We start from the raw sequence: 24082 nt of genomic DNA on the forward strand, positions 1-24082 counted from the left end.
GGTAAATGACTTTATTTGGTGAGTTTATCGTGTAAAAATATGAACTTGACACTGTAATGCACGTTCCTGGGCACCCAGATTCCAGAATGTGCTATTGGAGAAAAAAAGAGGGGTCAAAGTTGGCACATTGTGCAACATTGCTGCGAATTGCAATCACATAAAAACTCATGAAGCATTAGTTATAATTTCATCATAACTGTCCTGACGAGTCCCCCCTGTACAAGTGTGTTCCTTTTATGTGTGTACGTGTTATGACGTGTTTTTTGCGTTTTGTAGAGGTTATGGAATATTCTGGAACTTAAACTGTCCAGGAACCGTAAAGTAAGGACATTTGAAGACACGCATGCGCGTCCCAGTTCTCGACATTTCCTCACGTGGAGTTTCAGCTTGTAAGATCTACACTCAAGAAGAAATCGGGGCTCAACATCACGAGGTTTCAACGACTATCACTTAAAGATGGTAAGGCATTCTTTCTCAAAACAATGTCACATAGCTAAGATATAATTAAGGATACTTAACGTTCTGTCACAAACAGACTTGCTAGCATAACGAGTTTCATAACGTTAGCAAACCAGCTAGCTTGCTAATTATGCTTTGTTTTCTCTCAGACAAGGTCATGATGCCATTTTCAGTATTCGCACAAATAATCGCGCTTGCTAGCACCACTGCAAGAATACAGGATGAGATGAGTTTGGCAGGTTCACACTGCGCAAAGTACTTAAGACAATGTCAAGCGAGCTGCCATGCATGATTGCGCAAAAGCAGATCGTTAACAGACACCACTTGAAACATTCAATCTCCAATCGTTGGTTATTGGTGAAAATATACATCTGAAGTTGGTATTGCTAGCGTTGTTTTTCGAATGAATGAAGTGATGACACGTGACGTGAACCATATTTTGACCTAAACTAATCTGAGGCCGCATGCTGTGTGGATGATCCTTTGTGCACATAACGTTAGCCATCTGTTTAAAAAAAAAAAAAAAAAAATTATTTCATTTTACATTTCATTAATTGACCGATTCTGTTTTTTTCTGTTTCATTGTCGTGTCCTTGCAGAACGACAAAATGAAATACCGGCTCCTTATCAACCACTGGTTTACGTTGCTTCAGAAGTCGTGATCCCATGTGCAACTGCGTCAGAGCAATTTAATTTGGTCGGTGCTATCCAGGGTCCTTGGGAGGTTAGGTAGGGTTTAAGGTAGGGAAGTCCAGGATAGCACTGACCATTTTCATTTGATTATTAATTTCCCACACTTGCTGCATGTTTAAACATTTCAGACTAGCCTATATACTACAATAACTTAACTTTAGTATGCAACACAATTCCACATTGGAATACTGCCCATTATCTTACATATGATTAACTGAGGGATCTGAAGCATCAGACAAATCAGTTACTGAAGAACAGACCTTGAATGTTTTCTCTGGAGGTCTGAGTCCTTGAGACCACTTTCTAGACCCCACAAAGCCTTGGTCGCCATGCGGGGGGGTGTCTTGCTGACTTGTTCTGGAATTTACTCTAACATTCCCGCCATGATTAGTCTAGAAGATTATCTGTGGGTCAGGGTTCTGTCCTTCACTGAGATCATGGTAAACATTGACAGTGCATCATCCTCCACTGGCCCCCCTAAAGAGTCAACATCCTTGAAAACCACTGTTCATCCTCCACCTCCTCTGTCTCCCCTGTTTCAGAGATGCCCTTCACTCAAGGTCAAAGATAAATTTGCTAGCAGACTGGCAGCTGGTGTTGCAAATCTTCTCCGTTTTGGCACCTTGCAATGTGCTGGCCACAGAAAGAACCCACACTCTACTTTCAGTAGTCTTAGTTTAAGCTTGAAGATCGTCCTACATCAGATATCAAACAATTGCTTTCTTTATGCCTTTCATTAGTGAATACAAAGGGTTTCTTTGTTTCCTTTGGCAGGCTCTACTTGGCAAATTGCATGGACACTGCTAGTTATCAAGGTCCATCCCTATGGATATTCCTCCCCCATTCTAATGTAATGAACGCTCTGATTTCCTGTTGCCGTTGCAGAGGTCTGTATAGGAGAGTACCACTAACCTGTAGTAAGTAGGTTTATGAATACCTAGTTGGTAACTTGACCAAACTTACCAAACCAAGAACTCAGGGAAGACGCCAAAGGTTTAAATGTACATATTCCACCAAAATGTCTATAATTTCAGTGACAGATGGCTACAACACATCTCCTTTAGGCTATTTAAGGGGCCACAGTGGGGGGCCCCTCCTGCTTTTGTTACTCAAGTCTTTATCAGTTCACACAATGGATCTCAGACTCTACCTAGTGGCTATTTGAGGGTATGACCATTGAATGCCAAGCACTCACTGTAGAAGAGTCCAAAACTCTTCAACTCTGATGTGCTATTTAGCTAAAATCAGTTGCAATGTTTTTTTTTGTTTTAAAAAAAAAAGTTAGATTACAATGTTTTGTTTGTACATTGTCTCTGTCAAATTAAATACTTCCCCTTCATCTTATAGGCTTTCAGGAAATTCCTTCCCATGTTTGACCGGGTGCTGGTGGAGCGTCTGGCTGCAGAGACTATGTCGAAGGGGGGCATTATGCTGCCAGAGAAGGCCCAGGGCAAGGTGCTGCAGGCCACAGTGGTGGCAGTGGGACCAGGCTCCACCAACCAGGTAACTTACTGCTCCTGTTTCACTCTCTCCGGCTAAACAATAGCTTATGGCTGTGCTGTCGAACTAACTGGCTTGTCTGTCTGGTGTGCAGTTGATCAGATTTCAATGCCAGGAGATTAGAAGTGTTTATCTTCAGGGACAACACTGATACAATATAGTAATATTTTGATGTGAGAGTTTGCTGCTCTGGCTTGTGGCCATAAAGATAGATGGAGGACGCATATTTGTATCTGCCATTATAGCATCTGACAGCATGGGCAGTGCCATTGGGTCTACTATTCATAGGAAACCCCACACAGTTGACTACTTTAAAATGGTGCTGTCCATGCAAAAATGGCTTTTGGCCACTAGAGGCTTCTATCATTCTCTATGGTTGTGTCTAAATGTGTTGTCTACTGATCTCATTCAGAAAGGATATCTGACACCCATGAGTGTCAAAATTGGAGAGAAGGTCCTTCTGCCAGAGTACGGAGGAACTAAAGTTAACCTGGAAGACAAGGTATGTCTAAAAATCTTATCTATAAAATATCATACTTATACAATGATTAGTTGTGGGAGTAATCTACATGTTCATTAGAATATAAATAATTATGACCACAGTAAAAGCAATTGATTCTTCTAATTGTCTATTCAATTTCTACATTTGTCTTTCAGGAATACTTCCTGTTCCGTGATGCTGACATCCTTGGCAAATATGTAGAATAGTCCTTTTTGCTGTAAAACCTCCATTCATCCTAATATAGGTTGCCTCGTTTTTGTTATGTTATTCAATTGTAAATAATTCTGATCATGTTTTGTTACAATAATAAAGTTAACTATTGAATCTAGATGTTTTGCCTCTTTCATATTCCTGCCAAGCAGATTTTCTATGAAGCGAGGATGTTATATGTGCAAGTGGTGGCTCTTCAGGCTGAGGAGTGAGTTTGACAGATATAACAAGTTGAATATGCATATGAACTTTCCACAAAAATCAGATCTTCATAAGATTTTGTTGAAGTACCAGTTGATTAGCAACTGGTTTTGGTAAATGGAAAAGTCATTCCAGTCCTGCAATACACTTGTACCATGAAATTAAAGATTTCTTTTAAATCAGGGATGGGCAACTGTACTTTTATATTACTGCAGATAAATATTCTATATACAGCAGCTTCGGAAAGTATTAAGACCCCTGGACTTTTCCCACATTGTTACGTTACAGCCTTATTCTGAAATTGATTACATTGTTTTTTACGTGGGGCGACGCACAATTGGCATAGCGTCGTCCGGGTTAGGGAAGGTTTGGCCGGTAGGGATATCCTTGTCTTATCCCCCCCCCCCCCCCCCCCTTAAAAGATCTAGAGTACGACCCTGCCTCACACAGGAAGCGGCGCAGGTCCTAATCCAGGCACTTGTCATCTCCCGTCTGGATTACTGCAACTCGCTGCTGGCTGGGCTCCCTGCCTGTGCCATTAAACCCCTACAACTCATCCAGAACGCCGCAGCCCGTCTGGTGTTCAACCTTCCCAAGTTCTCTCACGTCACCCCGCTCCTCCGCTCTCTCCACTGGCTTCCAGTTGAAGCTCGCATCCGCTACAAGACCATGGTGCTTGCCTACGGAGCTGTGAGGGGAACGGCACCTCAGTACCTTCAGGCTCTGATCAGGCCCTACACCCAAACAAGGGCACTGCGTTCATCCACCTCTGGCCTGCTCGCCTCCCTACCACTGAGGAAGTACAGTTCCCGCTCAGCCCAGTCAAAACTGTTCGCTGCTCTGGCACCCCAATGGTGGAACAAACTCCCTCACGACGCCAGGACAGCGGAGTCAATCACCACCTTCCGGAGACACCTGAAACCCCACCTCTTCAAGGAATACCTAGGATAAAGCAATCCTTCTGCCCCCCCCCCCCCCCCCCCCCCCCCCCCCCTTAAAAGATCTAGATGCACTATTGTAAAGTGGCTGTTCCACTGGATGTCATAAGGTGAATGCACCAATTTGTAAGTCGCTCTGGATAAGAGCGTCTGCTAAATGACTTAAATGTAAATGTAATGTAAATGTCTCAGTATGTGAAATGTAATAAAATGTATGCACTCTACTGTAAGTCGCTCTGGATAAGAGCGTCTGCTAAATGACTAAAATGTAAATGTTTTCCTCATCCATTTTTTTTTTTCAATCTACACACAATACCCCACAATGACAGTCAATTCAGGTTTTTAGAAATGTCATCAAATTTATAAAACTATTACATTCACAAGTATTCAGACCCTTTACTCAGTACTTTCTTGAAGCACCTTTGGCAGTGATTACAGCGTTTTACACTTGTATTTTGAGTTTTTCCCATTCCTCTCAAGCTCTGTCAGGTTGGATGGGGAACGTTGCTGCACAGCTATTTTCAGGTCTCCAGAGATGTTCAATCTGATTCAAGTCCGGGCTCTGGCTGGGCCACTCGAGGACATGCAGAGACTTGTTCCAAAGCCACTCGTGGTGTTTTTGGATGTATGCTTAGAGTCCTTGTCCTGTTTGGAGGTGAACCGTTGCCCCAGTCTGAGGTCCTGAGTGCTTTGGAGCAGGTTTTCATCAAGGATCTCTGTACTTTGCTCTGTTCATCTTTCCCTCGATCCTGACTAATCTCCCAGTCCCTGCCTCTGGAAAAACATCCCCACAGCATGTTGCCACCACCATGCTTCACCGTAGGGATGGTGCCAGCTTTCCTCCAGGCGTGACGCTTGGCATTCAATCTTGATTTCATCAGACCAGAGAACATTGTTTCTCATGGTCTGAGTCCTTTAGATACCTTATGGCAAACTCCAAGCGGGCTGTCTTGTGCCTTTTACTGAGAAGTGGCTTCTATCTGGCCACTCTACCATGAAGTTCTGTTTGGTGGAGTGCTGCAGAGATGGTTGTCCTTCTGGAAGTTTCTCCCAATTCCACAAAGGAGCTCTGTCAGAGTGACCATCGGGTTCATTGTCACCTCCCTGACCAAGGCCCTTCTCCCCTGATTGCTCAGTTTGGCTGGGCGGCCAGCTCTATGGAGAGTTGGCACGCCCCCATTCTAATCGACGGGGCTGTAGTGGAGCAGTTTGAGAGCTTCAAGTTCCTTGGCGTCCACATCACCAACAAACTAACATGGTCCAAGCACACCAAGACAGTCGTGAAGAGGGAACGGCAAAACCTATTCCCCTTCAGGAGACAAAAGATTTGGCATAGGTCCTCAGATCCTCAAAAGTTTCTACAGCTGCACCATCGAGAGCATCCTGAGGGGTTGCATCACTGCCTGGTATGGCAACTGCTCGGTAATTCTTATCTTAGTTTTTTAGGGAATTTTTTAACTGCATTGTTATGGGCTCGTAAGTAAGCATTTCACTGTAAGGTGAGTTGTATTGTATTCGGCGCATGTATTGTACCTGTTGTATTCAGCACATGTGACAAATAAAATTAGATTTGATGGTTCCTAACTTCTGCCATTTAAGAATGATGGAGGTCACTGTGTTATTGGGTACCTTCAATGGTGCAGAACTTTTTTGGTACCCTTCCCCAGATCTGTGCCTCGACAAAATCCTGTCTCGGAGCTCTACGGACAATTCCTTCGACCTCATGGCTTGGTTTTTGCCCAGAAATGCACTGTCAACTGTGGGACATTTTATATAGACAGGTGTGTGGCTTTCCAAATCATGTCCAATCAATTGGATTTACCACAGGTGGACTCCAATCAAGTTGTAAAAACATATCAGGGATGATCAATGGAAACAGGATGGACCTGAGCTCAATTTTGAGTCTCATAGCAAAGGGTCTGAATACTTCTGTAAATAAGGAATTTCAGTTTTTTATTTTTAATAAATGTAAAAATATTTCAAACCCTGATTTTGCTTTGTCATTATGGGGTATTGTGTGTAGATTGAGTAAAACATATTTAATCCATTGTAGATTAAGGCTGTAACGTAACAAAATGTGGGGAAAAGTGTGTGAGTGAGTTAGTGGCGGCAGTGGTAAGAGCGTTGGGCCAGTAACCAAAAGGTTGCTGGATGAAATCCCCAAGCTGACAAGGTAAAAATATGTAGCCTCTGAACAAGGCAGTTAACCCACTGTTCCCCGGTAGGTGGTCATTGTAACCCCACCCCATCAAAGTTGCCCATCCCTGCTTCAAATACCATGAGACAAACATACATGTGTGTATGCAATCAAGCAAATATGCCACGTGTCTGATATATATATCTCTGGAGGAATGTAGTGGTGTAAAGTACTTAAGTAAAAATACTGTGAAGTACTACTTACTGTACTGTAATACTACAGTACTACTTACTATACTGTAATACTGTCATGTACTACTTAAGATTTATGAGGTATCTGTGCTTTACGATTTGTATTTTGGCCAACTTTTACTTTTACATTCCTGAAGAAAAGAATATACTTTTTACTCAATATATTTTCACTGACACCCAAAAGTAGTTGTTACATTTTGAATGCTTAATATGAAAATATTCAAATTCATGCACTTATCAAGAGAACATCCCTGGTCATCCCTCTGATCTGGTGGACTCACTAAACACATGCTTCCTTTGTAAATGGTGTCTTAGCTTTGGAGTGTGCCCCTTCTATGAGGTTTAGGACAGTTGGCATCCAATTTGTTGCATTACCGCCACCTACTAGACTGGAGTACAACTCCCTTACACTTTGCTTGATAGATAAAACATAATAATAAATACCCTACCATCGAACACTACTCACTAATTAAAAAAAATATATAAAATAAAGTTAACACCACCCCACTCCACTAATTACATGTATTTATTCCTACCTCATGTCATCATCCTGAAAGGATGGGACATCACCACTTAACACACCCTGTAACTCTTCTGATGTCTGCACACCCAAATACCTCTCTGCAGCTGCCACCACAACCTCAATTTTCTGGAACTTCCATTCCATCCATGCAGTACAGTTGATAACCATTGCTATAAATGCTAAAAATCCAATCTTGTTGAACGTTATATCACTTTTTGGCCTATCCCTATGTACTGGTATAACTCTACTACTCTCACCACTCCTCCCCCTTAACCCATCTTCCTCTACTTTCTTCACTGGCTCAGCATATGACAGCTTCTGCTCTACTCTAACCTGCGTCTCGCATGGGACATTTCTGATCCCCAGCCCCATGGGCACCCCTACAATCAGCCCAGCCTCACATTCAATTCGCGCATATATGTACAAAATTTATTTCAGCAGATTTCGTGCGTTTTTGTGCATTTTTGGGGTGGTTCAATTCGTTTGAAAATACACGAATTTCTGTGCTTAATTCGTGCGAAAATATACGAATTTCTGTGCTACTTAATTCGTGCGAAAAGACACGAATTTAACCAGTAGGCGACACTCAAGCCGTTGCAAAAACCATAGACGCGATCGCCTGTATTTACGTTATGAATATATAGATATTTTGTCTTTTTTTAACCATTTAACCATAAGAGGTTATATATATATTGTCTTTATTTAATCCCTATTAAAGCATTGTGGTTTTATGCCTATATGTACTGTTTTCGATTTTACTGAACAGACTTTTCAGGATAGAATGAATGTAAGCAATGCATGATGGTTAATGGTGTTTTATTCGGTTGTAGTTCCATGTATTTCTTAAAAAATAAACGTGTAAACCATTTTTATTGAACAGAATGTAACTGAAAATACAATGGCAGCCTTGCCATTGTCCATCAATAACAAAACATTTTTTTTTCATATAACATTTGGGGAAACGTATGCAGTCATTGTAGTCTTACATTTTGTTGGCCAACCAAAATTACCAAAACGTTAACCCGTAATAAGGCTAGGGTGGCTGAGTGTAAATACATGGCTCTGAGTGTAAGCACCTTTTCACTAGAAACGTTCTTGTGTTAAAATTACCGTCAGTGCGAAATAGCTAGAAAGCTTTCGTATTTCCACTTGGCTGCACCTACGGTTACGATAACGATAAATCAAGTGCAATACCTGCGTCGACCTGTGTCGAGCAGCTAAACACCGGAAAGCTTCTAGCCTACCGGAAAGTTACAAGAAGAACAAGAATAGTTAACTCATCCGGTCATGTGACACTCTGGATGCCCCCTAAAAGCAATTTCAACCGTTTTGAAAAATGACGCCTGGTAACCCCAAAAAAATACCAGGTGCATGAAAAGTTTGGACTTAGAATATTTTTTGAAAACCTCCATAAATCACTCAGGCCATTGACTCGAGAAGAAAAAACATAAAATATTTTCCAGAAGAAAAAACAGAATATTTTTTGAAAACCTCCATAAATCACTCAGGCCAGCACCCATTGATTTGGGGCGGTAGTATAGCTCTCCCAGAGCGGGTATGGAAGTCTGGATCCCCCCTAAAAGCATTTAAGGCTCTGTGTGTCTTTAAGCACCATACTTTTTCACTCCATCCTTGCTGTGTGTGTGTATGTTTGTGTGTGTGTGTGTGTGTGTGTGTGTGTGTGTGTGTGTGTGTGTGTGTGTGTGTGTGTGTGAGAGCTTTTCTTTGACATCTGTTTAGCGAAATTACTGATTTACAGTTCATGAGGGTTGACCGATTCACACATTTAAAGTTTTGGAAAGATCTGACTTTTTTAAACCTTCGAAACAGCACCTATGACCCCATTTTAAGGCACTTCTGGTTGGCACAGGAAGCTATAAGTAAGCACCTATCCTGATCGGGGTATGCTTTTAGAGAATCCTGAGTTTTAAGTCTATACGTTAAGAACTGACTGATTTACACAGGGTTGAATGCACTATATATCACAAACTGCTGGTTGGGTATGGCAAAACACTTTTAGGGTGATTTTATCACTTCCGGTTGCTCCAGGAAGTTTAGAATCAACACAGGTAGACCTCATAGTGGCTTGATGGATTGTCATTGAAGACAGGTTCATAAGACATTCATAACCCACATAGGCTTCAGGTTGAATTTAGGGGTGCAGGCAATGTGTTCCAATGGGGTGAGATGTCATTGTAAACTGTTTGATGTAAACACCTTCTTTTAACTGTTAAGGGTTAATGCCACACGGTCAATGTTAGGCTTGCACAGAGACCTTAGGAACGTTCCTGAGGTCAAATTGTGCTTCTAAACCTTAACAGTTCTCTCTCTGTCTCCCAAAAGCAAAAGACTTGAAATGTAGGTCAAGGGTCATCTTCATTTCACTGTCGCTGCGCTCAGACCGAGCAAGCTACGGTCAAGCGGGGCATCTCGTTGATCTCGGCACGGCTATGGTGATGTCATTTTTAGTGGTGATTTCAGAATGCTATTTTGGTGTTTTTTCACTGTTGAAACATATTGCAAATGCACAAAAGTCAACTAGCAAGTCAGTGTCCATCAGCCAATTAGATATTTTCAGACACCAAACTGATACCATCTGACTCCAAACTCACTTTTTCCAACTCGTTTAGAAGCCAGCTATCACATATTTCAGAGCAGGCCCAAAATTCACAGCGCCTTCCATTTAAACCATAATAAAACAAATAATACGTAGTTATGTTCTAGCTGCGGGTCCAGTTTTCACATTATGTTTAGCCCTATGTGAAGCGACCTCAAATCCCAAGTTTCGGCTCGATAGGTCATTCGGTGCCCGAGCAAAACCTTAATTGGTGCTGAAATTCCACTTTTTTCCATGCCTTGCTACGGGGTCCTTGAATGAGCTATCGGACAGAAATGTCGGGGTCCGTCTCTATGGGCCGAGCCGGTTTCAATGCACCTAGTCTTGCAACTCTGGGACTTTTCTAAATGTCACAATTTTGTAATGCTCAAAACGAATTGAAGTCAATGCAAATGCACCGAGGCTTTTTATCGGTCCGAGAACCTTCTAGAGCCACATAACTCACGGTGCTTAATCGACCTGAGCTCTAGAACAGGTTTGTAAAGTTTCAGAACTCTAGGTCTGACGGTTCTTTAAAAGTTCAAACAAAAGTAACTATTGCAGGCACTGTCTGCCTCTAAGCCCCTCAGTGTGTCACTCCATCCTTTCTGTGTGGGTGTGTACATTTTTCCTTGAAATCTGATGGGATGAATGACTGATTTACAGTTCATGAGGGTTGCCTATTCACATATATTAAGTTTTGGAAAGATTTGACTTTTTTAACCCTTCGAAACAGCCCTTTTGACACCAATTATGGCACTTCCGGTTGGCACAGGAAGCTGAAAGTAAACACATATCCTCATTGGAGTGGGCTTTTACAGAATCCTGAGTTTTAAGTCTATACGTTAAGAACTCACTGATTTACATAGGGTTGAATGCACTATTTCTCTCAAACTGCAGGTTGGGTATGGCAAACACTTTTAGGGTGATTTAACCACTTCCGGTTGCTCCAGGAAGCTTAGAATCGACACAGGTAGACCTCCTAGTGGCCTGATGGATTGTCATCGAAGACAGGTTCATAAGGCATTATTAACCCACATAGGCTTCAGGTTGAATTTAGGGGAGCAGGCAATGTATTCCTATGGGGTGAGATGTCATTGTAAACTGTTTGATGTAAACACCTTTTTTTAACTATTAAGGGTTAATGCCACACGGTCAATGTTAGGCTTGCACAGATCGGGAGGACCTTAGGAACGTTCCTGAGGTCAAATTGTGCTTCTAACCTTAACGGTTCTCTCTCTGTCTCCCAAAAGCAAAAAAATATGAAATTGAGGTTAAAGGGTCATTTGGGTCCTTCTTCTTGTCCCTGTCGCTGCACTCAGACCGAGCTAGCTACGGTCAAGCGGGGCATCTCGTTGAACTCGGCACGGCCTGGAGATAATGGCAATGCCATTGCAGGCTTTGTGTGTCTTTAAGCACCGTACTTTTTCACTCCATCCTTTTATCCCCTTTTCTTCGTGGTATCCAATCGCTAGTAATTACTATCTTGTCTCATCGCTACAACTCCCGTATGGGCTCAGGAGAGACGAAGGTCGAAAGCCACGCGTCCTCCGAAGCACAACCCAACCAAGCCGCACTGCTTCTTAACACAGCGCGCCTCCAACCCGGAAGCCAGCCGCACCAATGTGTCGGAGGAAACACCGTGCACATGGCCCACTTGGCTAGCGCGCACTGCCCCGGCCCGCCACAGGAGTCGCTGGAGCGCGATGAGACAAGGATATCCCTACCGGCCAAACCCTCCCTAACCCGGACGACGCTAGGCCAACGGACCTCCCGGTCGCGGCCGGCTGCGGCAGAACCTGGGCGCGAACCCAGAGACTCTGGTGGCGCAGCTAGCACTGCGATGCAGTGGCAGAGCTTCGAGACCCACTTAAAAAATGTTCGTCTGAACACACTGCAACTGGATCTGTAACTTTTTTTTTTTTAACTCCTTTTTGTGAACATGACCAATTTGTCAATGTACGATTTCTCTTAAATTACGATAGATAAATGGCTGGTTCTTTTTTTCCTGACACCGTATGCTTATGTACTTTGACGTGAAGCGGTCAAATTAGAACCCTACTTTACGTTTTTGACCTTTAATCCCAGAAAAATGGCCATAACTCAAAAAGCGTTGAGGCCTCGACGCCATCTTGTTCGGGGCCAACTGTCCATTACGTCTTCGAAATATTTTCCGTTTAGGAGAAAAGGCCACATGCATTTGCAATGTGCTTGTGCATTTGCAATATTATTTATTTTCCCTCTGGTGGGAATTTCCTAGACTGCGTAAAAATGACCAAAATGTGTTATTTTTATAAAACGGAAACCGAACGTCCGAGAGATTTAGTTTGATGACTTCCTGAAAGATCTCTCCCCCGCTCACGGCCAGACGCCGTCCGCGAATTTTAGAAACGTTGCAGGACGTCTAGTAAGGGACCTTACATTTGCAATGTGGCGTTTCTCACTAACCATATGGCGAGTGCTAAAATGTTCCCTTAAGGTATGGAAAGGCCTTGGAAAGGCCATAAGTGTAAGCCAACATAATTCATTATTTTACATTAACATGTAATACATGCATTATGAAGAAAATGGTGTAATTTAGGCTCCACAAAATATGAAATGGGTTATGAAGAAAATCGTGTATGGTTGCCTACATGACAAAAAGGCGTTCTGATTACAAGTGCACCAGTATCCAAATTATTAAGCGAAATCAAGCACAGAAAACAGCATTGGCATTAATAAAACAATATTTCCCACGAATTAAGTCGCAGGTAAATGTGCGTCTTTTCTCAAAAATTCTGTTCAGCAAGTCTAAAGCAGTACATATAGGCATACAACGACACATTTTAAAACATGGTTAAACAAAGACAACATTTCTGTATATTCATGACGTTGAATTAGCCATTAAGAAGAACAAAAATGAAATATAAATTATCGCGTCTATATGGTTGTTGCAAAGGCTTGTGTCGCCTACTGGTTAAATTCGTGTCTTTTCGCACGAATTAAGTAGCACAGAAATTCGTGTATTTTCGCACGAATTAAGCACAGAAATTCGTGTATTTTCAAACGAATTGAACCACCCCAAAAATGCACAAAAACGCACGAAATCTGCTGAAATACATTTTGTACATATATGCGCGAATTGAATGTGAGACTGTGTTGCTACAATTAACACATTCCACTACTTTCCCCAGTACTACACATTCCTTTGCTTCATGCCCTTCTGCACACTTCTCACACCTTGGACCCTCCCTCCTATACACTGCTGCCACATGCCCATAAGCTTGGCATCTGTAACGTTGTAATGTATTCGGCACATACGCTCGTACAGGATAACTTATATATCATAGCTTCACTTTGTCTGGCAAAAACTCAACTCAAAAGAATAGACAATGACTTCTGTTTCCCCGCTCTTTTACTTTTAAAACCAAATACGTTTAGACTTTTACTCAAGTTGTATTTTAACGGGTGAATTTCACTTTTACTTTAGTCATTTTCTATTAAAGGTATCTTTACTTTTACTCAAGCATGATAATTGGGTACTTCTTCCACCGCTTGAGGAATGTCCACTGCTTGGTAGGCTTACAACTCCCTGTCCGCGCTCCTGGTACAGTGAATCGGTCACACACAAGTCAGTAAATGTGTGCATCATTTGCATCCGGGCATTCTGTCGAGATGGTCATGGCGGAGGGTACTGCAGTTCTGAGGAGGAATCGGCCTGGAACCAAGGCGAAGGTATGTTTCCACAAATAGAAATACGATTGCTATGGTAAAGAGACCAACGCTGACCACGGTGGTCTTGAAGGAACAGTGAATTCCATTCAGATTTTGGGTTTTGAGCCGTTTCTCTGTACGGTTAGCTCGGAGTTGTCTTTCCGGAAAATAGGAAGAGTCGGGCTTGCAACTGGGTAGCGTTTGCTAACGTTAACTAGGCTACCTAAAAACAACCACAGAGAATTTGAGACTTGCTAGGTAGTTAGACTTTAAAACAATGAAATATGAACACCATCTGAAAACCACTTTACTGTTGATAGCTAGCGAACTAGTAGCTAACCTAGTTTAAGTTAGCTAGATATCTAAGTTAGCTAACAGCTGGAGTTGTTGACATATTAGCTAGTTACAGTATCTAGCTACCGTTTGTAACTGTTAGCGAGCTATTTTGACATCGCTAACGTTAACTGTTCATGAGCTGCAGTCTTCAGCTACTGTACTTTAGCTAGCTGGCTAACGTTATATTATTTTCCATCAACTAGCTATCAAGCCAAGTAACGGTAATTATTTGTGTAATTATACTTATACGTGTCGCCAATGTAGTTAGCTAGTTTACCAGTAACTAATGTAGCTAGCTAAATACTGTATATTGTTTATTTATTAGGATCCCCATTACTACTCTTCCTGGGGTCCAAACAGGATTAAAACAATTAGCTACATCACAACAAACGCAACAGCCTACATCATAAATAAAACAATATATCATGCGATACATTATTACTTTATTATGCAAATATACAACAGTGGCGGTCGTTAAAGATTAGGGAGGATTTTTATTTTATTTTTTATGAGCATGGCCTTATTTATATTACAACATATTGGATGACTGTCATTCATATTCCATTCACACAGCTCAATGTAACATTGATAGTTTTAGCTAGGTTACTACACATTATAGTTGAATTTTCCCTATACCCATCATCAGGTTTCTACAATCTAGACTGCGAATGAAAGTTTACAACAGGTGCAAAGGTCAAGAGAATATTTGAGTAATCAAGGTGACAGTGACACATTTAATACGGCCTTGCGTAACACATTTAATACCGCCTTGCACACTCTTGCCTGCATCTAGCTGATCTAGGGTGTAGTCATTAGTGTAAAAGAGAGATTCTATTGAACAAATTCAGGTATATTTATCCCAGTTCTGTTTCCTTCCGTTTTAAGAAATGTTTTTCAACAGAATCCGCAGAATAAATACACCCCTGAACACACACAAACACAGTTAACATTCATAGCAGCCACATACAAACAGCATGATTACTTTTCTAGTTGATTTCCTTCTCGCATCTACATGCTCTCTTCCCCTCGCATTTTCCCTTCGCTTGTGGACTTCAGTGCACAACATATCAGCTGTGTGACCAGGCGACAAAACCTTTCCAAACCTTCATATCATAATCGCTAACTGCTACACACAGCCTACATCGTTGGCACCATATTAGCTAATATCATAGTTAACAAAACTACTACAACTCACACGTTAGTAAATCCGCTACAATCGTGCAGTACAGTGTACAGTCAGCAGGCAGTTTAGCAGTTACACCGGCAGGCCCTGGTGTCAATTCATAAACCAAAAGCTTACCTTGACTTAGAGTTCCAGTTTTGGATAGCCATAGCATCCCTCTCTGTTTGAGCCAGGTGTTTGAGTAGGCTAAACTAGCTAAGAAAAGTGGGAAAAAAAGACAACAAGAAACATAGCTAGCTCTCTCTTGCTTCTCCTTCATTTTTGAAGGAATTCATTTGTTTCAAAACTTCTCACAACATTTTATGCACTACAGTGCTAGCTAACTAGCTTATGTTTTCAGTACTAGATTCATTCTCAGATCCTTTGATTGAGTGGACAACATGTCAGTTCATGCTGCAAGAGCTCTGATAGGTTGGAGGACGTCCTCCGGAAGGGGGTGAGAACCATGAGCATCCTAGGTTTTGTATTGAAGTAAATGTACCCAGAGGAGGACAGAAACTAGCTGTCCTCCATTACATAGTAACAAAAGCCGAGCTGGTTCATGAAGCAACTGCCTTTCCAGCCTTGGCACACACTTTTTTTATATACAGTTTTCTTCCTTAAGTTACACACACAGTCACTCCTCTTAATGTTAATGATTCATCTCCTTGGGCATTTAGCCACCATTATCTTTTTGCCTTGAACTTATTTCAGTTTGGTTTCCATTTTCTTGTTGGCACAGACCTTAGGGAATAGATTCTATAGGTGGTGTAACCATAGCAATGATACAAAAAGACACAGACATGCATACTCCTAATGCAGGTGCATGTCTAATGGTGCTTTTAGTAATACACACCTATGCTCCTAATGCACATCTAATGAACCTCACGGAACTGGGTAATGGCTTCCCTTAACCTAATGACCTATTGATTAATGGCTTCAGAGTGCCCGTCTAATGGCCTAGAGACGTATGGCTTGTGTTGATTCTGCTTACTACTCTGAGATGTAGCACCAGCTACACCATGGTGCTAACCTACAGAGTGCTGTTGAGGATACTGTAGACCTTCATAGCAAAACAGTGCTTTAATAAATTATTTGGTGACGTGAATATATACGTTTTAATGTCACATGCACAAGTACAGTGAAATGCCTTTCTTGCAAACTATTTAGCATCGTTTTATCAAAAAATGTTTCACCCCCAAAAAATGGAATTCCCTCTCCACTGATGAGCCTCCACTGATATAAAATTATTATTAGAGTGTGTGTCTCTTCACAGTCCGCATTGTGCCGTGAGGTGTTTTATGTGTTTTTTTTACATCGGATTTTACTGCACGCTTGAGTTACTTGATGTGGAAGAGTTCCATGTAGTTATCGCTCTATGTAGTCTGCATTTCCCAGAGTCTGTTCTGGACTTGGGAACTGTGAAGAGACCATCTGTCTAGTTAGATAAAATATGAAAGGCTGAGAGGTGACACTATTTTGCCCTTTGAGCCATAGCCACACATGCACTGAATATGATTATCGCTCCCTCTCTCACTGCAGGACTTCTACAACTGGCCAGATGAATCCTTTGAAGAGATGGACAGCACACTGGCTGTACAACAGGTGTGGTTGAGTTAGCTAGTAGGGCATGACTGTGGAGTCCATTTTGAGCTTCAAATTAGCCCTAAGTGTCATAATTGCAGAATGCTGTTCGTAGCTGTCAAGTGCCAAGCCTGACGCTGACATGGTGTGCCTTACTTTAAGATGGCTGCCTGCTTCCCTATAAGATGCTTCGTAGGTTTATCTATTAATGGTTGACTATTGTGATCATTGTCCCCCGTGTCAGAACCTATTTCTTTTAGCTAGCTAGGAGGATGATGGCAAGATGTTTTGATCACTAAGCTAGGCTCTTCCCCTGTCCCTTGTTCAGTACATTCAGCAGAACATCCGGTCAGACTGCTCCGGTATCGATAAGATCCTGGAGCCACCAGAGGGACAGGACGAAGGGGTGTGGAAGTACGAGCACCTCAGGTACAGTAGCTGCACGACACACTGAGATCAAAAATCTTACTCCGTGTGGGTGTGTTGACTCAGTCTGTGTCTACCTTTCTCCCATCTGATACAGGCAATTTTGTCTGGAGCTGAATGGACTCGCTGTGAAACTGCAGAGCGAGTGCCACCCAGACACCTGCACCCAGATGACAGCCACAGAACAGTGGATATTCCTGTGTGCTGCACACAAGACCCCCAAAGAGGTGAGTGTTACTAAAATCAGAATGAAGAACGATTGTCCATGTACTCTTATAATCTCCACCCCTCAGAGCCTGGTTCCTCTCTAGGTTTCTTCCTGAGAGGAGCCTTTCTAGGGAGTTTTTCCTACCCACTGTGCTCCTGCATCTGCATTGCTCTTTGGGGTATTAGGCTCCATATCTATATAAGCACTTTAGGACAACTGCTGATGTAAAAAGAGCTTTATAAAATACATTTGATTTAATTCAATTCACTCAGGGTAAAAATGTTCAGCTCAGCCTGCAATGCACTATTCTGTATTTAGGATGCATGTACATTGCCTGTGCTTGGGTCCACAGTGCCCTGCCATTGACTACACCAGGCACACGCTGGACGGAGCTGCCTGCCTTCTCAACAGCAACAAGTATTTCCCCAGCCGGTGAGCACTCACACACACACACACTATGTAAAGGAGTGCTTTGGTTCCCCACTCATATGCTTTCAATCTCCCCTACCCAGTGTGAGCATCAAGGAGTCCTCAGTGGCCAAGCTGGGTTCTGTGTGTCGCCGGATCTATAGGATATTCTCCCATGCTTACTTCCACCATCGCCAGATATTTGACAAGTATGAGGTAAGTTGAAGGTTCACACTACCCAAATAGACTTGGCAGTGAACTAGGATTTGGGCTCCTCATACCAATTGAAAATGACAGTAAAGCTTCATTGGGACATTCATTACTTGTTTTGAATTAGAACATATAATGCACTTATCCATACCACATGTGCAACCGATTGAGCAGGAAATGAGTGATTACCAACTCCTTTATTCTCCGTATGTGGCCAACCAGCTATGAACATATTCCATCTTGTAGTAGTCCCATGTTAAGCCAACAGGTGGCACTACAGACTTAGACATTAGGGAAACACAGGACTGATACTGTCTACTAAAGCTGAATAGAGTCTGGTAGCTGTGCATGTCCAGAATGGCCACTTCATGGTCTACTGAACTCATGCCCTGTGGAGTTCACCCATGTGATGACTCCAAGCAGACCAAAGCTATGGCTCTACATACTACAGTTAGTTCTGATTCTGGATGCTGATTAGCTGCTTTCCAGACATGATTTACTTCATGACAAATCACGGCTGTGACAGTATGGCTTTATAGTCAGTCAGCCTCTAAACTAGTGCATCAGATCACATCAACTCATCCTCGTTTAGGGGTAGAGGCTGTTTCTGGACAGGGCCCAACTCTCATCCTCTTTCCTTCCCTGTAGAACGAGACCTTTCTGTGCCATCGGTTCACACGCTTCGTGATGAAGTACAACCTGATGTCCAAGGACAACCTGATTGTTCCTATCCTGGAAGAGGAGGTCCAGAACACCTCAGCCGGGGAGAGCGAGGCCTGAGAGGAGAGCAGACGTGAGTTCAAATACTAGTATTCAAATACTGCTTGATTGAGCTTGCCTGTTGCAATGAAACCAATGAGAAACCAAATACCCCACCCACCTGGTACTCCAGGCAGGCTAAAGCAAACAAAGTATTTGAAGAGATTTCAGATAGTATTTGAACCCAGGTCTGATGCAGCTACACACTAGCCAGTCTCACTACTCTGTGGGGAATGTTGCTTTAACCTTTTGAGCAGCTAGATTTACAAAACCTACATTTAACCATAATGTGTTGATGACAAAGGCACACCCTTATGGGCTCCCTGTATATAACCCCGGATGTCTTCCCCCCCCACTATCATGTGTTTGCTGGTGCTTTGCTTTTGTTCTCTCTCAGTGAATTCCAAATGGACTCCTTGCCACTCCTGTAGATCTGAGGCTTGGATAGGTGGAAGAATATGCAGACATTTCCAGGCAAGATGAAGCTATGCTCATAATGCTTCTCTGTATCCAATCTTCTCTAGTTTACAGGGGTTTAGAGAGGCTAGGGGTCCATTTGTGGTTCAGAAGCCCTCTATGCTTGTGTTGTTCTGATTACACACCTCCCTCCTCATTAAGTTATTTTGTGGGAGGAGTCTTGTCTATCCGCCCCACTTTTTATTTTCCTTTAAATAATTACATTTTGTTACTGTCGCCGTTTGTCTTAATAAAAATAAGGCTATTACCCCGTTGTTGACCCCCAAAAAATCCCTTTATGTATAATTTGGCCCCATCTGTTATGACTTCATTTTTTAAATACAGCTTGTAAAAGTCGTGGGAACATTTGAGGTTTACACCTCTCAACACCTGGATGAAGAAGGCAGATGTGAGGCCACCGGTGGAACTGTCAATAATTAACTTGTCCATGGCCTCTCCTATTTAGCCTAGTGCTTTAAAAGTAAATAATTGGTCAGTAAATGTGAGGAAATCATGGGCATGTGTATTTCTAAAGCGGACACAGAGGAATAGCTGTTTAATATAATAAACACTGATGACAAAAGGAAGCAAAATATTACAAATTCTCACAAACACTGCAACAGGTAAATAATAATGATTTGTTTCACCATCCCCAAAACAAAGGGGCTCATAAACCTGTATTGTATAACTACAAATGTCCACCTCTAGTAATACTATTTAACATCTACAGCATCGTGGTGTTCTCTTGCACAACAAACGCTTTGTTTCACTTTAATAGTATTATTAAACAAATGTCGCCTCCCTTAGTAACACAATAGAGCTTTTGTCTGAAGAACTGAGGAAAGGAATCATCACTGGGCAGAATGAAAACAATTGAGGCCTGATAACCAGTACCATGTGGCTATAAAATAACTACCAGCTATTTCTAAATGACAATAGGTGCAGGAATAGAATAGGTATTGATCTTATGAAAATGCACACTAATGATCAGATCAGTGAACAATAAATTTAAGCACCAATCAGACAATACATTTATAGCCCTGATGTACATATCTAGAGAAGGTTCAGTATATTACCCAGGCAACCCTGTGGCTTGGCAGTCCGGTATATGGAAATAAATAAGACTCACCCATGCAATTACAGTACAAATAATCTTCTCCGGGCCTAAACTCAAACACCCCTAGTATTACAACTATCCCAGAAAGAGGTCTGTTTGAATAATATTACTGAACGCTGCAAGGCCCTGGACAGTAGCACCAACAAACAGCGAGTGTGTATTTATCTGCCTGGTACATTTCCATCCAGCTGGGTGTGTTTGAGACAACGGGGGAGGAGCTGGTGGCAGGAAAGGGAATACCTAGTCAGCTGCACTACAATGTATTCCCAATGTAGCTGTGCGTTTGGCCCGTGTCACCTTGAGCCAGAGTAGGTAAGATGTTACACGTCTGAGGATGAGGAGATAAATAAAGTTGTATTGAACGGAGGTGCTTGGGGGAGGGGGTCCCAAAACATGGGGTCACGTTCCAACAATCAGGTGTGTAGTTGGTCAGAGTTCAATCCAGTGGTCTGTGTGTGTCTGCATGGAAGCTTCTTCCTGGTTCCCCCGGTCACTGTGAAGATGTCCTATGCTTTCTGCTGGTCACAGTTGTGTGAATGTGTGTGTGTGTTCTTTCTCCTCATATGACAAGGTGCTGTGTGAACGATGAGATGTGATGTGTGAATCTGGACTAATAAGTGCATGAACAAAAGTGTCTCTACAGCTTGCTTTTCCCAACAAAATGTATAAAAATGGAAATAACACCATCTCAAAATTGTAAATATGGCCACATAATAATTTTTAAAAAGTGCCAAGTTTTGCTTTTCTAGTCTTCTTGGTTAGGGAAGCGATTAGAGGGATAGATGGGGGGTGTATGTGTGTGTCCATTTCAGGGGTCACATGCAGGTCACCTCTGCCGCCCCGTCATCGTGCTCGAAGCCCCCCTCTAGGTGGGACAGGGTGCTGGGGTACCCCCCTCCGAAGACAGGGAACCCCCCGATACCCCCAGCGGTGGTGGACAACTCCATATTGGGGGGTGTTAGGGGGCTGCCCACAGAGTGAGTGGACACGTCGCTCTGAATGGACCCAGCCTTGGAGAGGACAGAGAGGGTAGGATAAGAGGAACTTCTCTATGCAGTAACGCTAAACATTGTGCAAATAAATCATAGGTCATTAAAATATCTCGTAAAAGCAACATGCAAATTTAATGCAGCACAGATGTGTGTAACAGCAACTAGCTCTCACAGTCTCACTTAAGAATTAGACAGTTGAGTGTAAGGTTAAATTCAGGCATTATAGTGTAGCAATTTAAAACCTCTTAAGGATCTCTACAGATCGGTTTCCCACCCTCGGGACGGTTGAGCTAAAGTGCGCTAATGTGATTAGCATGAAGTAAGTAACAAGAAAATTTACCAGGACAAACTAATCTAACTGCACTGTCCAATGTGCAGTAGCTATTAGTGAATGAATACCATGCTATTATTTGAGTAGAGTGCACAGTTATTAACAAACCAATTAGGCACATTTGGGAAGTCTTGATACAACATTTTGAACAGAAATGCGATGGTTCATTGGATCAGTGTATAACTTTGCACATACACTGCTGCCATCTAGTGGTAAATCTATATTGTGCCTGGGCTTGCATTTCAAAGATGACAAAAAAGTAGTTTTTTTCTTTATCCTTTACCAGATCTAATGTGTTATTCTCCTAGATTCATTTCACATTTCTCCTTTCAAATGGTATCAATAATATGCATATCCTTGCTTCAGGTCCTGAGCTACAGGTAGTTAGATTTGGGTATGTTATTTTAGGCAAAAATTGAATAAAAAGGGTCAGATTCTTATTAATACAATTCATTGATTTGTATGATACATCTCACTTTGCTTTCATTTTCCACTTCCCTTTATCATATAAAAAAATCCACAGGGGGGCAGTAGTCACATAGCAGCTTTCCTGTTGTAGTGTTTTGTTCTAACTGAAACCAAGTCCTCACATGGTTGCTCTGTGGTATTGAAGAGGTCTTGATTGGTCTCTGTAGGAACACCACATGCTTGGTTGCCAGGTTACCATCACTAGACAAACACACAAAAGTTTATGAAGGAAAACAGTCATAAGGCATGATGACCCGGGCTACAAAATGGACGAATTTGTTCTGGACCATCAGTCAGGTGTAAATTAAGTGAAAATATTTAAAAGTACTACTTTCTGTAGTCTGTACTTTACTATGTATATTTGACAACTTTTACTTCACTACATTCCTAAAGAAAATTATATACTTTTTACTCCATACAATTTCCTTGACACCCAAATGTACTCGTTACAATTTGAATGCTTAGCAGGACAGGAAAATTAGCAAATTCACACACTTATCAAGAGAACATCCCTGGTCATCCCTACTGCCTCTGATCTGAAGGACTCACTAAACACATGCTTCGTTTGTAAATGGTGTCTGAGTGTTGGAGTGTGCCTCTGGCTATCCCTAAATTCAAATAAACAAGAAAATGATGCCGTCTGGTTTGCTTAATATAAGGAATTTGAAATGATTTACACCTACTTTTGATACTTAAGTATATTTCAAACCAAACACTTTTAGACTTTTACTCAAGTTGTATTTTACTGGGTGACTTTTACTTGAGTCATTTTCTATTAAGGTATCTTCACTTTTACTCAAGAATGAAAATTGGGTACTTTTTCCACCACTGCCATCAGGCAACACACAAAACATTGAAGTGCAATGTCAGGTTCATCACTTGAGTACAGAGACTTGAGCCAAGACTGGTCCAACAACATTAATATCAAAATGTCCATCAATTATGTGTGTTACCTGTCATAGCGGATGATATGTGTGGGCAGGACACAGGTGAGCAGCCAGCCGAACTCAGCCAGTGTGTGAAGGAGTGGCCCGTAATCTGTCTTCACATCAGAACCCTACACAGCACAACAATGTTGTCACACACTGGATAGAGGTAATTGTTGAATGTTTTCTACACTTGTTTATCCATCTTCTTGTGTTACCATTAGGGTTGTTGACACACAATCTCCACCCACCGCCACACACACACACACACCCGATGCTAATCTCCCCCAACACAAACAGACATAATTCTAATCTCCCCCAACACAGACACAATGCTAATCTCCCCCACCACACAATGCTAATCTCCCCCACCACACAGTCATAATGCTAATCTCCCCCACCACACACACATAATGCTAATCTCTCCCACCACACACACACGGCTCTCTGACCTCGATGACGGTCCACTGCTCCACTACGATAGTGTCATTGGCAGGAGGGGCAGTGCTTCTCTCCTCATAGACAAACAGCCCCTCTAGTGACCTGGGCACGGGCTCACCTGACAACACGCACACGCACACACACACACACACATTACATTTAAGTCATTTAGCAGACGCTCTTATCCAGAGCGACTTACAAATTGGTGCATTCACCTTATGATATCCAGTGGAACAACCACTTTACAACACACACACACACACACACACACACACACAGACAGAAAGTAAACTATACTGAACAAAAATATAAACGCAACATGTAACAATTTCCAAGATTTTACTGAGTTACAGTTCATGTAAGGAAATCAGTCAGTTTAAATAAATAAATTAGGCCCTAATCTATGGATTTCACATGACTGGAAATACAGATATACATCTGTTGCTCACAGATACCTTAAACAAAATAATTGTAGGGGTGTGGATCAGAAAACCAGTCAGTATTTGGTGTGACTACCATTTGCCTCATGCAGCGCAACATCTCTTTCACATAGTT

General features: G+C 42.1%; 2 protein-coding genes across 5 annotated transcripts in view; one reads left to right on the forward strand and one right to left on the reverse strand.

The window, feature by feature from the left end:
* The first annotated feature begins 148 nt into the window (after nucleotides 1–148).
* On the forward strand, nucleotides 149–19520 carry LOC129816623 (MOB-like protein phocein). 3 transcript variants are annotated; one of them, XM_055871337.1, is made up of 8 exons: nucleotides 149–459; nucleotides 2500–2655; nucleotides 16744–16806; nucleotides 17114–17214; nucleotides 17309–17438; nucleotides 17772–17851; nucleotides 17932–18043; nucleotides 18686–19520. In XM_055871337.1, the coding sequence occupies exons 1-8, from the start codon at nucleotides 457–459 to the stop codon at nucleotides 18815–18817; spliced, it is 777 nt and encodes a 258-aa protein (XP_055727312.1). In that variant the 5' UTR covers nucleotides 149–456; the 3' UTR covers nucleotides 18818–19520. The 3 variants fall into 3 exon arrangements, with proteins under 3 accessions (XP_055727312.1, XP_055727311.1, XP_055727310.1); XM_055871335.1 differs by lacking the exons at nucleotides 149–459; nucleotides 2500–2655 and adding an exon at nucleotides 13614–13724; XM_055871336.1 differs by lacking the exons at nucleotides 16744–16806; nucleotides 17114–17214; nucleotides 17309–17438; ... (1 more) ...; nucleotides 17932–18043; nucleotides 18686–19520 and adding exons at nucleotides 3065–3154; nucleotides 3310–3482 and having other exon boundaries at nucleotides 211–459.
* Nucleotides 19521–19776: 256 nt separating this feature from the next.
* Nucleotides 19777–24082, reverse strand: part of LOC129816621 (raftlin-2-like) — a 41257-nt gene continuing 36951 nt past the window's right edge. For both annotated transcript variants that reach the window (XM_055871332.1, XM_055871333.1), the window contains exons 5-8: nucleotides 23539–23645; nucleotides 23114–23217; nucleotides 22283–22361; nucleotides 19777–21379 (exon numbers count right to left, since the gene is read on the reverse strand). In XM_055871332.1, coding sequence (XP_055727307.1) covers nucleotides 21185–21379; nucleotides 22283–22361; nucleotides 23114–23217; nucleotides 23539–23645 — 485 coding nt within the window. In that variant the 3' untranslated portion in view covers nucleotides 19777–21184. The remainder of the gene's footprint in view (nucleotides 21380–22282; nucleotides 22362–23113; nucleotides 23218–23538; nucleotides 23646–24082) is intronic.

Source organism: Salvelinus fontinalis, chromosome 19 (genome assembly GCF_029448725.1).
Source record: "Salvelinus fontinalis isolate EN_2023a chromosome 19, ASM2944872v1, whole genome shotgun sequence".
Classification (NCBI taxonomy): Eukaryota; Metazoa; Chordata; class Actinopteri; order Salmoniformes; family Salmonidae; genus Salvelinus; species Salvelinus fontinalis.